Source organism: Nansenia antarctica (genome assembly GCF_963989245.1).
Source record: "Nansenia antarctica genome assembly, chromosome: 12".
Classification (NCBI taxonomy): Eukaryota; Metazoa; Chordata; class Actinopteri; order Argentiniformes; family Microstomatidae; genus Nansenia; species Nansenia antarctica.
In genome coordinates, this window is record NC_137682.1 from 21,886,721 (window position 1) to 21,902,417 (window position 15,697).

Genomic DNA, 15,697 nt, shown 5'->3' on the forward strand with positions numbered 1-15,697 from the left:
ATCCAAGATCCACACGCTGCCCAGCTGTTGTGACAGAGCATATCAATGCAGGTGGAACGCACTTACCTCTGGAGGCTTACGGATATCGGACGCCCTGGAGTACATTCATCAGGGTTCCCACGGGTCCTTGAAATCCTTGAAAGTTTGTGAATTTGAGAAAAAGAAATCAAGGTCTTAAAAGTAGACATGGGTCATTGAAAGTGCTTGAATTCCCCTCTCTCTTGCTCTAAATATTTTTTTATATCTCGTCAACTAGTAAATAAGTCTGTATTGCTTAACTTTACACATATTTCACAATATATTGTTTTGCTGTGCTGTGGTAGAGAAGGCAAGAGACCATCTAGTGTTCACACATTCAAGCCTCTCTTTTTAATTGTTGTCTGTGAGCGGATAGTTCCTATTATATCAATTCTCATCTAGATCTGTCTCAAACTATGCCGTGTTGGGTCCTTGAATTTGAGGAAATTGAGTCTTGAAAGTCCTTGAAAGGTGCTTAAATTTGATGTTTCAGAAGGTGTGGGAACACTGATTAATGTTTTTTGAAAACTGATCCCATAGTTCCCTTCAGTTGAAGTGTTGAGCGTCTAGTTCAGGATTGCAATTACCCATTTATCCAACTAGTTAGCCAATTACTCTCTTGTAAAGAATCACATCATTTATCATTTAAATGATCATATCACCTATGAGTCTTTCTGCGTGTGTGTGTGTGTGTGTTTGTGTGTGTGTGTGTGTGTGTGTGTGTGTGTGTGTGTGTGTGTGTGTGTGTGTGTGTTGCAGGAGTAAGACCTATGTCTTTGAGGAGTTCCTGTTTGCGTGGCAGGACAGACTGAGGAAGCTGGAGCAGCACACCACCATGTCTGTCAAACTACAGAGAGAAGTGGACAAGTACAAGGTGACACACAGACAGACACACACACAGACAGACAGACCTACAGACACACACACAGACACACAGTCAGACACACACACACAGACAGACCTACAGACACACAGACACACACACACACAGACAGACAGACAGACACACACACACACACACACACACACACACAGACAGCCAGTGTTCAGTGGTCTATTCCTTGTGTGTGTGTGTGTGTGTGTGTGTGTAGAGTGTGGTCCCTGTACTGAAGTACGTGCGAGGGGAGCACCTCTCCCACGACCACTGGCTGGATCTGTTCAGACTCCTGGGTCTGCCTAGAGGAACCACCCTGGAGAGACTCACCTTCGCTGACCTGCTCAACGTGGCTGACACCATCACCGAAAGAGCCCTGGAGCTAAAGGTACACACACACACATACACACACACACACACACACACACACACATACACACATACACACACACACACACACCCTGGAAACCAACATGGATTATTTTTCTGATTTGCTCGGTCGGTCGTAGATAAAACACATTGTAGGAGTCAAATGAATATTATCGAACGCTATTGAGTAATGATCATGATGATTGAATGAAATATGAATGACTGCATGAGCTGTTAGAATATGATGTGGTTATCATGCCTCCCCCCTAGTGCCCATTGGTCTGAACTGTGTCAGGGAAATGGTTTAAATAGCAGGAAGTGAGGCTAGCAGGAAGGAGTCTTGGCAGGCCTGGGTAAGGGTATCGTTTTTTGACCACACAACTCACACAACACAAGGAGAGAGTCTGACAAACTCAAGGAGAACTCAAGGAAACAACTTAAGTAAACTCAAAGAAAGATACTATCGAAAGTGAGTCAGTACTGGAATGATATTTTGTCATTTCATTATGTTTGGAACTGTGAATATTATCAGGGGTGCATGCACATAACTTTTTGGGGCCAGTGCTCAGAGGAGCACCTAGGGATGCTGCTTGGTGCTCCCCGAGTTCGCGAGTCACGACCCGTCCCACAGGATGGATAAAAAAGTGATACATGGATAACTTATATTAGCAAAACGACATTTATTCATAAATAAAGATGAACGAACAAATGATTGTGTGCAAAACAAAAGAAACAAATGCAAAATCAAATGACTGCTCTTTAAGCTTAATCATCATCATCACTGCTCTCTTGACTGCTGTTATCACTGTCCTCAATTTCAACCATGGTAGAGGATGTTGTAGACTATCACTTTAAATAGCTCATTATTTTGATGGTGCAACAAAGTCTTTTTTTTGATTTTTCGAATAGAATTCCCAACCATATTCCCTGGGTCAGGGGTCGAGGTGCGATAATGAAGCTGTAAAACAAACGTCTGAACGTTTGAAAGCTTCAGAGAAAAGAAACGTGTCCCTTGGTGTTGTTTTTCCTTTTAGCGACGAGTTGTTCGGGACTGAATTTTCACGTGGCGGTGTGATAACCGTGCGATACGCGATACGCGGAATGAAAGTACGAGTTACGATACTTTCCGAATGTTTTCGTGAGGGGAGTCGCCATGGTCGTCGTCGGTCGACTGTTGTGATGGATTACTCGTCGGGCCTTCGACTGAGGGGACGGCAAATAGTTACTTAGTGGGGCTTGCAGTGATGCAGCAGTCAGCAGTCAGCAGTTGGATTTTGAGGAAGTAAATTCTTCTCCCAGCGGTTCCAGGAGCGCTTTCATGCGGCTGATCTGCCGCGCAGCATGCATTTTGGCGACGCATGCGCACTGGCGCACCAGTTATGTGCACCCCTGAATATTATGTATATATTTAAAGGAGAATAAATCCATATTTGTGTTGCAATTCTACCTGGACTGGATTACAACTTTGTTGGTTTGAATATTTGGACGTGCGTCAAAACCCCTGCCTTGCCTGGACGGTGGTTAGTAGATTGTCTGAAGCCATTATATACATTCGATCCCAGTCCAAGCCAAAGTACATCTTCTGCCCCTCAGCACTGCGTCTCCTGAGGACACCCGCTTTTCCCTTCTACTCTGTCCCTAAAAAGTTATATTGCCCCCCTTGTACTGTTTCTCTGTTTCTCCAGTGTCAAAAAACAAAACAAAAAAAAGGGTTAGAAGAAGGTGATAGAAGAAGGTTTTTCCTTCTATCAATGGCCCCGGGCCTGAGCTGGATTACTCTTCCTGCTACGGCTGGTGGATTGATGATTCACTTGCTTAGTATTCAAATGTATTGATTGTAAGTCACTTTGGAATAAGGCGTCTGCTAAATGCCAAAAATGTAAATGTAAAATGTAAGTAGCTGACGTGAACTCTCCCTGTCTGAGCTGCAGGACCTGAACAGCCGGGCCCAGGCGGAGGTGACCATCAGAGAGGCTCTGAGAGAGCTGGACCTCTGGGGAGCCGGAGCCGCCTTTACCCTCTCCGACTATACAGACAGCACCGGACACACGCTCACACTCATCAAGGACTGGAAGGACATCGTCAACCAGGTACATATCTGCAACCTGGGAATAGTCATGTATCATCGTATGTAGCCACCGATTCCACCATGCTAGGAAAACAGTTCTAGTCCGGGGTTGGATAAGAACGCACGCCACACTGTCCTTGTATGTAAACAATTAAAAGGTTTATTGTCCATAATCAAAAGTAATCCAATGAATCCAACAAAATGAAAAGTAATAAAGCAGACGGTAAGGTATGAGATTAAAGAATAACGTGATCGTGTTAAAAATAATGTTTTTCCTAAACTAACCTGTTTCCATTGGCCCAGGTGCAACTAATTGTCCACCTAAATACACCTGGGCCCATCCTATCACCTCACCACGTCACAATCAATTACGAATAAAACACTAATAATTCTATAACCAAAAACATAAAAACAAAACATTTTTCATAACATGAATAACCAAAAACATAAAATAAACATGAAATCATGAAATATAAATATATTTGTGTGTGTTAACCCTACAACCGTAGTATGTGATTGTATCTACATGCAGGTGTTCTAGTGTTAACCCTACAAACCTTGTATGTGATTGTATCTACATCCAGTAGGCCATTCCACTAAAGGTGGATCAGTATAGCTGCGATATAAATAAATGCGGCGCTCAGGCAACTCGAGATTGGAATTCAAGCCTCAGGTGATTCCTCGAACGAGGATCAGCCTTGTGTCATCAGTGTTCACAGAAGACAGGCTTACAAATCTTCGATATGGGCGCGTGCACGCAGACATACGCAGCCCCGAAGAGTCGATCTGTCGAAATGAAGATACTCCACTCTGCAGGGGTACTACATTTGCGCAGCATTCCGAATTATTTATTTTTATGAAGACGGAAAAATAAGATGTAAAATAGTGCAATACTGCCGCAATTAACAAGGCGAGGGAAATGGTTTGGCAAGAAATTGCTGACCGATTAAATGCGTAGGTCATACTAGCCCCAGTTATTGTTATATGTTCATATTTTAATAAATGAATATTACTACTGTGGTGATATCCGCAGCAGGCTACAAACCGTCATATTGCCACAATGGCCTAGTGGTATCGACCGCTGCCATAGGATTTACTCGTCATTTTATATCGGTGGTTCGAATCCCTCTTCAGACGCACTTTTTACTGCATTTCGTTGTCTGAATCTATTCTAAAATCTCATCTAAAAAAGTATGTAGGCTATAAAATTATGGTGCAGGCTAATTTACAAGAACTGACACGATTACAATGGTGTTTGAAACCTTTGCATGAAATCTTCGGTTAAATGTAAAAAAATAATAATACTTAGTCAAGTCTCGAACTCGCAACCTTTGGAACTCGAGTCGGCTGCCTTAACCACTACGCCAACCAGACCGCTGTGATGACAGCAATGCAAGTTGAGACAATTACTTCTTTTTTTTTTTACACTCTTTTCTTTATTGATCTATCGATCTATCTATCACACTTTCAAAATATCAAGTTATCTATCTATCACACAGTCAAACTATCTAATCTATCTATCTCGTGTGAAGTGGGAACTAATATTTCCTAAAAGACACATGAGGAACTGTCGTTCGGGGTTTAGTTTCCGCCTGTGAGCCTTTTTTGACGCACGGATGACTATAGCCTGTGTTTTAGCCTGGTCGGGAGCAGGCTAATTATATCTGACTCAGAAGGAGCTCAACCAAGCAGCGAATTATTTGAGCCACATTGATGGCACCGAACGCAAGCTAACATTTTCGAGGCTTAGAACTTTATCGAGCTTCGTGGAATAGGGCCCAGGTGTGTTAACCCTACAAACATTGTATGTGATTGTATCTACATCCAGGTGGGTGACAACCGCTGTCTGCTGCAGTCTCTAAAGGACTCCCCATACTACCGTGGCTTCCAGGACAAGGTGAATCCACACACACGCATGCACACACCCACACACACACACACACACACACACACACACACGGTTTCTGGAGAGGCGGTTTCTATGGTGACCGACATTGTTGACAACAATGCTGAAGTGTAACCCCATACTGCTGCTGCCTCCAGGTGAGCCTGTGGGAGGTGCGTCTGTCAGACCTGGACGAGTACCTGCTGCACCTCAACACCATCCAGAGGAGGTGGGTCTACCTGGAGCCCATCTTCGGTCGTGGAGCTCTGCCCCGGGAACAGGCTCGCTTCAAACGGGTGGACGAGGACTTCAGGTACGCCTGACGCTGTTTGCGTGTATCTTTTCTGTATGTTAATTTGTATTGGTGTGTGTTTATATTTTGTGAATGTTAATGTATGTGTGTGTGTATTTTGCATATGTCGATGTGTATGTGTGTGTCTGTATGTGTCTGTGTGTGTATGTATGTGTGTGTATTTTGTGTGTGTGTGTGTGTGTGTTAACTAAAACCTAGAAATAAGAAAGAAGACAATGCCAGACAATCATTTTTCTCTAGGATCATACACAATAATATCAATAACCTCCACAACCATTAGACGAGACATTAGCTCTTCTGTGTCAGGCATGAAAAACATGTCTCCATTAACACCCCCAAATAGGGCTGTCATAACAACCATGTCACAATTTAACACCATCGACTACAAGACTACAAGACAATAAAGTCATGTCACGTCTTAACACTAGAACAGCCATGTCTATTTTACGTATTATATATGGTTAAATGACCATAGTCTTTACAATGGGAATCTACTACTTACACACAAAGACCCCTAATTGGCGCGTCTTGTAAATTAGCCTGCCTCCTACACAGAAAAACTGCAAAATAGCTTTATACTAGCTTATCCTGATTATCATGATTTTGAAAAAGTAAGGATACTGGGTGGTAGAACACACATTTCTAGGAAAAGTCATGAAAGGAGGGTCCTGAAATGTGATTGAGTACAAAGATATACATTTCGTTTTACTCACATGGTCAAATGACCCCACCCATGGATGTTCTAGTTTTAAACCATCCACCTGTGCCCTTGATATCCTGCCAACAAGCTTTTAAAAAAAACATATTTAGCTGCGTGGCAAGCGAACTAATACAAATAATCGACACCTCATTTTCATCAGGAATTTTCCCTGAAGCAGTTATCAAGCCTTTACTAAAAAAGAACGGCCTAGAACCATTTGTACTAAACAACTACAGACCCATATCAAACTTTCCTCTACAGGAACAATTATTGGAATAGTTGCCCACGATCAACATAGCAATTATTTGACCCAAAATTATCTCTTTGATGGTTTTCAATCAGGCTTTCGGCCCCTACATAGCATTGAAACAGCCCTTATTAAGGTCCATAATGACATTTGTGTAAACACAGACTCCGGAAAAGTCTCAGTTTTAGTACTACTAGATCTTAGCACTGCCTTCGACACTGTAGACCACGACATTCTAATAGATAGACTAAAAACTTGGGTAGGACTTTCAGGCACTGCCCTAAACTGGTTTGGATTTGACCTACAGGACAGAAGCTACTATGTCTCCACTGGCAACTTTGTGTCAGACAAAAATAAAACGACATGTGGGGTTCCCCAAGGATCAATTCTTGGCCCCCTTCTATTCAATCTCTACATGCTTCCCTCTCACCGAACGACTAGTCCCATCCATAATCTCTGTGATTGCATTGAACAAATAAACGCCTGGATGACAAGAAACTTCCTCCAGCTAAACAAGGACAAAACGGAGATAATTGCATTCTTTTTAATGCTGTGAAGCACTTTGAATTGCCCCTGTTGTATGAAATGTGCTAAACAAATACACTTGCCTTGTCTTGCCTATTGTGTGTGTGTGTGTGTGTGTGTGTGTGTGTGTGTGTGTGTGCGTGTGTGCGCCAGGTCCATCTTGGCTGATGTTCAGAGGGACAGCAGGGTGACGTCTCTGAGCTCCCGGGCTGGAATCAGGAACTCCCTCGTCACCATCCTGGACCAGCTGCAGCGCTGCCAGAAATCACTCAACGAGTTCCTGGAGGTACACACACATACACACACACACACACACACACACACACACACACACACACACACAAAGACACACACACACACACACACACACACACACAAAGACACACACACACACACACACACACACACGCTCGGACGCACGCACGCACGCTCGCACACACACACACACACACACACACACACACACACACACACACACACATACGCTCGCACACACACACACACACACAAAGACACACACACACGCACACACACACACACACACACACACACACACAAAGACACACACACACACACACGCACACACACACACACGCACAAACACACACACACACAGAGGATTTTGCTGAAAAGAAATAGAGATATTTTCGACTCTTTCGGCCCCCTGAGTTAGTGTGTGTGTGTGTGTGTGTGTGTGTGTGTGTGTGTGTGTGTGTGTGTGTGGTGTCTGTAGGAGAAGCGCTCTGCCTTCCCTCGGTTCTACTTCATAGGAGACGATGACCTCCTGGAGATCCTGGGCCAGGCCACCAGCCCCACGGTCATCCAGTCCCACCTGAAGAAGCTGTTCGCTGGTGAGACCCAGAGAAACACATGAGACCTGCTCATACACTGACTAGACGGATTGATGAATGGGTACAGTAGAAGGTTTGTGTATGTTAAACAATTGTGTGTGTGTGTGTGTGTGTGTGTGTGTGTGTTCTGTGTAGGCATCAACAGTGTGGAGTTTGATCCAGAGTGCCAGCACATCGTGGCCATGTGGTCTCTGGAGGGAGAGGTGGTCCCTCTTAGAAACATCATCCGCATCTCCAACCATGTAGAGGTACGGGCTCACTCTAGAACCATGTAGAGGTACAGGCTCACTCTAGAACCATGTAGAGGTACAGGCTCACTGTAGAACCATGTAGAGGTACAGGCTCACTGTAGAACCATGTAGAGGTACAGGCTCACTGTAGAACCATGTAGAGGTACAGGCTCACTGTAGAACCATGTAGAGGTACAGGCTCACTGTAGAACCATGTAGAGGTACAGGCTCACTGTAGAACCATGTAGAGGTACAGGCTCACTCTAGAACCATGTAGAGGTACAGGCTCACTCTAGAACCATGTAGAGGTACAGGCTCACTGTAGAACCATGTAGAGGTACAGGCTCACTGTAGAACCAGGAACTGACTCATTTGATTGTCATATTTGTCCTGTTTTTAAATTTTTTATTCTGTCAGATTGTATAAAACAATGTTGTTTCTGTCTCTATCTTGTAAGAGCTACCGATTCTAAGTGTGTGTGTCTGTGTGTGTGTTAGAGGCAAATATCTGCTGTTTGAATCTCAACCGGATGTGCTCCTGCTCAACGTGGCTATTGACTTCCTGTTTCGCTACTTATTATCGCCTTGTTGTGTGCAGCTTGTCGCTGCTTTTGTTTCCTATGACTGACTGGACATAAGATCCATTTTTACTCACCGTGGTTTTGACCTCCCGCACACGGATCGCATCACCACATCTCTCGCTGACCTACAGGGCCTCTGTCCACCTGGCGGACGCCGGCCAAAGAAACGCCGCAGGGGACGGAGGGACGGGGTCATGGTCAGACCGAGACGCCGCAAGAACTGTCGACTATTCTAGAGATCTAGATTCGATTCTATAGATATGATAGATATGATAGATATGTTAGGATCACTTTTCAAAAAATGCCGGTCGAGAGAGGACGCTGGCGTTGCTTGTTCGCCGCTTCTCTGCCCGTAATCTAGGTGTAATTGCAGTATACAGAGTAGATTGTCCTACAAAGACATTTAGATTTAGTAATAAAAAAAAATGATTAGACCCCTATACTATCTTTTATCTATTTGTTGGTTTCTTTTTATTTGACTACTCGATCTTTTCAGTTTTAAAGCGTCTTTGAGTGTCTAGAAAAGCGCTATATAAGTCTAATGTATTATTATGATTATTATGATTATGATTATTATTATTATTATTCTCCTTGCCAATGTCCAGTCGCTGGACAACAAACTGGATGAACTCAGGAGGAGGGTTACTTTCCAACGAGACAGCAGGGACTGCAACAGGCACATCTTCACAGAGTCGTGGCTATCTCCATCGATTCCAGACGCAGCCATTAAACTAGCCAGCTATTCATTACACCCACATGATGGGACTATCGATTCAAAGCACACAGGCGTGGAGGGGTTCATGGTTTATGGTTAATAACAACTGGTGTCCTGATATGCAGCCACTTTCATCCTACTGTACTCCTGTACTTGGAATATCTGATGCTAAAATACAGCCCACCAGTCACCAGGCATGCAAGAGGAAGGCTGGGAAGATCATCAGAGACCCCCCAGACCCCCCAACCACGTCCCTGTTCTCTCTGCTACCTTTTGTACCTGTGTGTGTGTGTGTGTGAAATTTCTGTGTGTGTGGGTTCATTTTGTGTTTGTGTGCGTGTGTGTGTGTTTCTTTAGGTGTGGCTGAGTGAGCTGTCTGCGGAGATGAAGGACACTCTGAAACACTTCCTGTACGAGTGTGTCTCCACCGGGAAGAAAGGGGCGGTGGACCCCTCACGCTACCCCTCTCAGGTACACACACAACACACACAAGTCGACTCATGTGTTTTTTGTTGGATCTCTATCTCGACTAGCATTGATTTTCCTATGTGAATCATATACGGGGGCGGCTGTGGCGCAGGAGGTAGAGCCGGCGTCTAACGATCGCAAGGTCGGTAGATCGGCGGTCCGAACCCCGGCTAGCCACATGTCGAAGTGTCCTTGGGTAAGACACTGAACCCCAAATGGACCTATCGCTAAGCCACGGCCCGAAATAGAAATTGTCCAATCATATCACAGCAAAAGTCACGACAGGCAGAAAACTCAGACAAACAACCCACTGATGGTGAAAAGCATCTAGACTAAATATTCTTGTCATCTTTAAAAAAAAACATGTCTATTACTTGCTGTGGTAAATTAGAAATCAGAAATTTGCCAACTGCCGCCATTGTAAGTCATTGAATGTCATTCAGTCACGGTCGGTCAGTCAGTCACTGTCAGTGAAGCGTTGTTTGTGGGCGTGGTTTAGCGATAGGTCCATTGCTCCCAATGAGCAGGCCGGCGCCTTGCGTGGTAGCTTGCCGCCATTGGTGTGTGAATGTGTGTGTGAATGGGTGAATGAGAGGCGCATTTACCATTTCTATACTGACTAAGTATGACTCCCTGGTGACTCTCTCCTGACTCCTGGCTCCTGTGCGCCCCCTGCTGTAGATCCTGTGTCTGGCTGAGCAGATCCAGTTCACGGAGGACGTGGAGAACGCTCTGAAACAACAGAGTCTACAGCAGCTGGAGCTGGAGCTGACCGCCAAGCTAGAGACCTACACCAACATAGACACCAGCTCAGAAGACTCCACCAACACAGGTGTGTGTGTGTGTGTGTGTGTGTGTGTGTGTGTGTGTGTGTGTTGTGTGTGAGAGAGAGAGAGAGAGAGAGAGTGTGTGAGTGTGTGAGTGTGTGAGTGTGTGTGTGTGTGTGAGAGAGAGAGAGTGTGTGTGAGTGTGTCAGGATGTGTGTGTGTGTGAGTGAGTGTGATGTTTGTGTGAGTGTGAATGTGACAACATGAAACACGTAACAAACTAGAGAAGATATGTCTCTCTACTGTGAACCGCCTAACATTTTGTTTTCCTCTCCCTCCTCTCCCTCCTCTCCTCTCCTCTCCCTCCTCACCCTCCTCTCCCTCACCCTCCTCTCCTCTCCTCTCCCTCCTCACCCTCCTCTCCCTCACCCTCCTCTCCTCTCCTCTCCCTCACCCTCCTCTCCCTTCTCTCCTCCTCTCCCTCCTCTCCTCTCCTCTCCCTCACCCTCCTCTCCCTTCTCTCCTCCTCTCCCTCCTCTCCTCTCCTCTCCTCACCCTCCTCTCCTCTCCTCTCCTCTCCTCTCCCTCCTCTCCTCTCCCTCCCTCTCCTCTCCTCTTCCCACCCTCCCCCCTCTATAGATATACTGTATATATGGTACGTAGTCGGATTTGAGATGTGATGGATGTGTGTATTGATGCCGTGGCACCTTGTGTCTGTCTCCTGTGTGGTAGAGTCCAGCGTGCTGCAGCTGAAGCTGAAGGCCCTGATCCTGGACGTCATCCACAACATCAGCGTGGTGAAGCAGCTGTGTGAGGCCGGTGTGAGCAGCCCCGACGCCTGGGCCTGGAGGAAGCAGCTGCGCTTCTACCTCATGCCTGACAAACGCTGCCAGATACAGATGGTGGACGCTCTCTTCAGCTACACCTACGAGTACCAGGTACACACACACACACCTACACACACACTCAGCTACACACACACACACCTACACACACACCTACACACACACTCTTCAGCTACACCTATGAGTACCAGGTACAGTACACACACACACACACACACACCTACACACACACTCAGCTACACACACACACACACCTACACACACACTCTTCAGCTACACCTATGAGTACCAGGTACAGTACACACACACCTACACACACACACACACACACACACACCTACACACACACACACACACACCTACACACACACTCAGCTACACACACACACACGAGCCCCGGCTGGTCACATGTCGAAGTGTCCTTGGGCAAGACACTGAACCCCAAAAATTGCTCCCAATGAGCAGGCCGGCGCCTTGCATGGCAGCTTGCCGCCATTGGTGTGTGAATGTGTGTGTGAATGGGTGAATGAGAGGCCATTGTAAAGCGCTTTGGAATAAGGCGCTATATAAGTCAGTCCATTTACACACACACACCTACACACACACTCAGCTACACACACACACACACACATGATTGAGTGCAAATATATAACATGTTATTTTACTCACAGGGTCAAATGACCCCACCCACGGCTGTTCTAGCGCTAAGCAGCATACTATATGACGCTTACTGTATCACTCTCTTTGTATAAACCTCTCTTTCTGCTTCCCCACGGCACCGTGCCCATACACTCAGGAAATGTCCGTCGCTGTTTCACACACAGTACGGGGTACCAGGTATACACACCTGAGACACACAACCACGCTGTGTACAAGTGCAAGATTCCATCTGAACAATCATCGGCCACTTCTGAATTCAGGTTTCCAGATCCACTTTACACGAAGTACTAACATTGACCTCCGGGTGGCACTGTTCATCCAGAGAGAGTGATCACTCTGAATCGTTGGATATGCCTTGTTGATGTGCCCATATTCGCTGCAATCCCTCTGAACTCTCTTTCATCCATTCTCCTTCTTCTCTTTATCTCTCTTCTTCAATATCACACTCTCCCCCTTCCCCCCCCTTGTTTCTGTTTCCTCCCTCCTCTCCCTCCCCACCCTCCTCTCCCTCCCCACCCTCCTCTCCCTCCTCACCCTCCTCTCCCTCCCCTCCCTCCTCTCCCTCCCCTCCTTCCTCTCCCCCCCCTCTCACCCCCCCCAGGGTAATGCAGCTAAGCTGGTGCACACCCCTCTGACAGACAAGTGCTACCTGACCCTGACCCAGGCCATGCAGATGGGTCTCGGGGGGAACCCCTATGGACCGGCCGGGACAGGGAAGACTGAGTCAGTCAAGGCCCTGGGGGGGCTGTTTGGACGGCAAGTACTGGTCTTCAACTGTGACGAGGTACGCACGCACACATACACACACACACACACAGACTCACACACACACACACATACACACACACACACAGACTCACGCGCAGTCTCACGCACGCACACACACACACACAGTTTCACGCACACACACATACACACAGTCTCACGCACGCACACACACACACAGTCTCACCCACACACACACACACACACATACACACACACACACACACACACACAGACTCACACAGACTCACGCGCAGTCTCACGCACACACACACACACAGTCTCACGCACGCACACACACACACACACACACACAGTCTCACGCACACACACACACACACACACACACACACACACACACACACAGACTCACACTCAGTCTCAGGCACACACACACAGTCTCACGCACAGCACAGACTCGAACACTCACACGCACACACACACACATACACACACACACACGCACACACAGTCTCACGCACACACACAGTCTCACGCATGTGTGTGTGTGTGTCAGGGTATAGATGTGAGGTCTATGGGGCGTATCTTCGTGGGGCTGGTGAAGTGCGGGGCGTGGGGCTGCTTTGACGAGTTCAACCGTCTGGAGGAGGCGGTGCTGTCGGCCGTGTCCATGCAGATCCAGGCCATCCAGAACTCCCTCAAGAACCACAGACACACCTGTGACCTGCTGGGCAAAGAGGTGAGGACACCCCCCCCCCCCCCCCACACAGATAAGGCTCATACACACTATAGCTGTTGTTCTATCTCTGTAACACAGAGTGTAACACTCTCTCTCTCTCTCTCTCTCTCTCTCTCTCTCTCTCTCTCTCTCTGTGTCTGTCTGTCTGTGTGTGTGTCTGTGTGTCTGTGTGTCTGTGTTCCCCTCCTGCAGGTGGAGTTGGACCCTAACTCGGGTGTGTTCATCACTCTGAACCCGGCAGGTAAAGGCTACGGAGGCAGACAGAAGCTGCCTGACAACCTGAAGCAGCTGTTCAGGCCCGTGGCCATGACCCGGCCCGACAACGAGCTCATCGCCGAGGTCATCCTCTACTCAGAGGGCTTCAAAGACGGAGAGATAGTGGGCCGCAAGCTGGTCGCCATCTTCAACCTGGCCAGGTCTGTGTGTGTGTGTGTGTGTGTGTGTGTGTGTGTGTGTGTTGTTTGTTTGTTTGTTTGTTTGTTAGTGTCTAGAAATATGTCTAATATCTGTGTGTACTATTTGAGTTTGTGCATAACGTGTGTGTGTTTGTTTGTTTGTGTATAGAAATATTTATGTATAATATCTGTGTGTGTACTATGTGAGTTTGTGCATAACGTGTGTGTTTGTTTGTGTGTGTATAGTAATGTCTAATATCTGTGTGTACTATTTGAGTTTGTGCATATACGATGTGTTTTTGTGTGTGTATAGTAATGTCTAATATCTGTGTGTACTATTTGAGTTTGTGCATATAACCTGTGTGTGTGTGTCCCATACCTCCAGGGAGTTGTTGACCCCCCAGCAGCACTATGACTGGGGTCTGCGGGCGTTGAAGACGGTGCTGAGGGGCTGTGGAAACCTGCTGCAGCAACAGAAGAGGAGCGAGAGCAAGGACAAGAGTAACACCTTCTAAACACCCCCCTAACTGGTCTACTGTACCCTAACTGGTCTACTGTACCCTAACTGGTCTACTGTACCCTAACTGGTCTACTGTACCCTAACTGGTCTACTGTACCCTAACTAGTCTACTGTACCCTAACTGGTCTACTGTACCCTAACTAGTCTACTGTACCCTAACTGGTCTACTGTACCCTAACTAGTCTACTGAATCCTAACTAGTCTACTGTACCCTAACTAGTCTACTGTACCCTAACTAGTCTACTGAATCCTAACTAGTCTACTGTACCCTAACTAGTCTACTGAATCCTAACTAGTCTACTGTACCCTAACTAGTCTACTGTACCCTAACTAGTCTACTGAATCCTAACTAGTCTACTGTACCCTAACTAGTCTACTGTACCCTAACTAGTCTACTGTACCCTAACTAGTCTACTGAATCCTAACTAGTCTACTGTACCCTAACTAGTCTACTGAATCCTAACTAGTCTACTGTACCCTAACTAGTCTACTGTACCCTAACTAGTCTACTGAATCCTAACTAGTCTACTGTACCCTAACTAGTCTACTGTACCCTAACTAGTCTACTGTACCCTAACTAGTCTACTGTACCCTAACTGGTCTACTGTACCCTAACTAGTCTACTGTACCCTAACTGGTCTACTGTACCCTAACTAGTCTACTGAATCCTAACTAGTCTACTGTACCCTAACTGGTCTACTGTACCCTAACTAGTCTACTGAATCCTAACTAGTCTACTGTACCCTAACTAGTCTACTGTACCCTAACTAGTCTACTGAATCCTAACTAGTCTACTGTACCCTAACTAGTCTACTGTACCCTAACTAGTCTACTGAATCCTAACTAGTCTACTGTACCCTAACTAGTCTACTGTACCCTAACTAGTCTACTGAATCCTAACTAGTCTACTGTACCCTAACTAGTCTACTGAATCCTAACTAGTCTACTGTACCCTAACTAGTCTACTGTACCCTAACTAGTCTACTGAATCCTAACTAGTCTACTGTACCCTAACTAGTCTACTGTACCCTAACTAGTCTACTGTACCCTAACTAGTCTACTGTACCCTAACTGGTCTACTGTACCCTAACTAGTCTACTGTACCCTAACTGGTCTACTGTACCCTAACTAGTCTACTGTACCCTAACTGGTCTACTGTACCCTAACTAGTCTACTGTACCCTAACTGGTCTACTGTACCCT

The 15,697-nt window shown here is 46.2% G+C and overlaps 1 protein-coding gene across 1 annotated transcript in view; it reads left to right on the plus strand.

Moving 5' to 3' along the window:
- dync2h1 (dynein cytoplasmic 2 heavy chain 1) overlaps positions 1-15,697 on the plus strand; it is a gene marked incomplete at both ends in the record, with an annotated part of 167,986 nt that overhangs the window by 40,955 nt on the left and 111,334 nt on the right. The window contains 15 exon segments of the mRNA XM_080542931.1: positions 778-892; positions 1,110-1,280; positions 3,193-3,351; positions 5,158-5,226; positions 5,373-5,527; positions 7,153-7,285; positions 7,733-7,850; positions 7,986-8,098; positions 9,733-9,846; positions 10,525-10,675; positions 11,343-11,548; positions 12,717-12,899; positions 13,398-13,580; positions 13,773-13,996; positions 14,361-14,476. Coding sequence (XP_080399057.1) covers positions 778-892; positions 1,110-1,280; positions 3,193-3,351; positions 5,158-5,226; positions 5,373-5,527; positions 7,153-7,285; positions 7,733-7,850; positions 7,986-8,098; positions 9,733-9,846; positions 10,525-10,675; positions 11,343-11,548; positions 12,717-12,899; positions 13,398-13,580; positions 13,773-13,996; positions 14,361-14,476 — 2,210 coding nt within the window.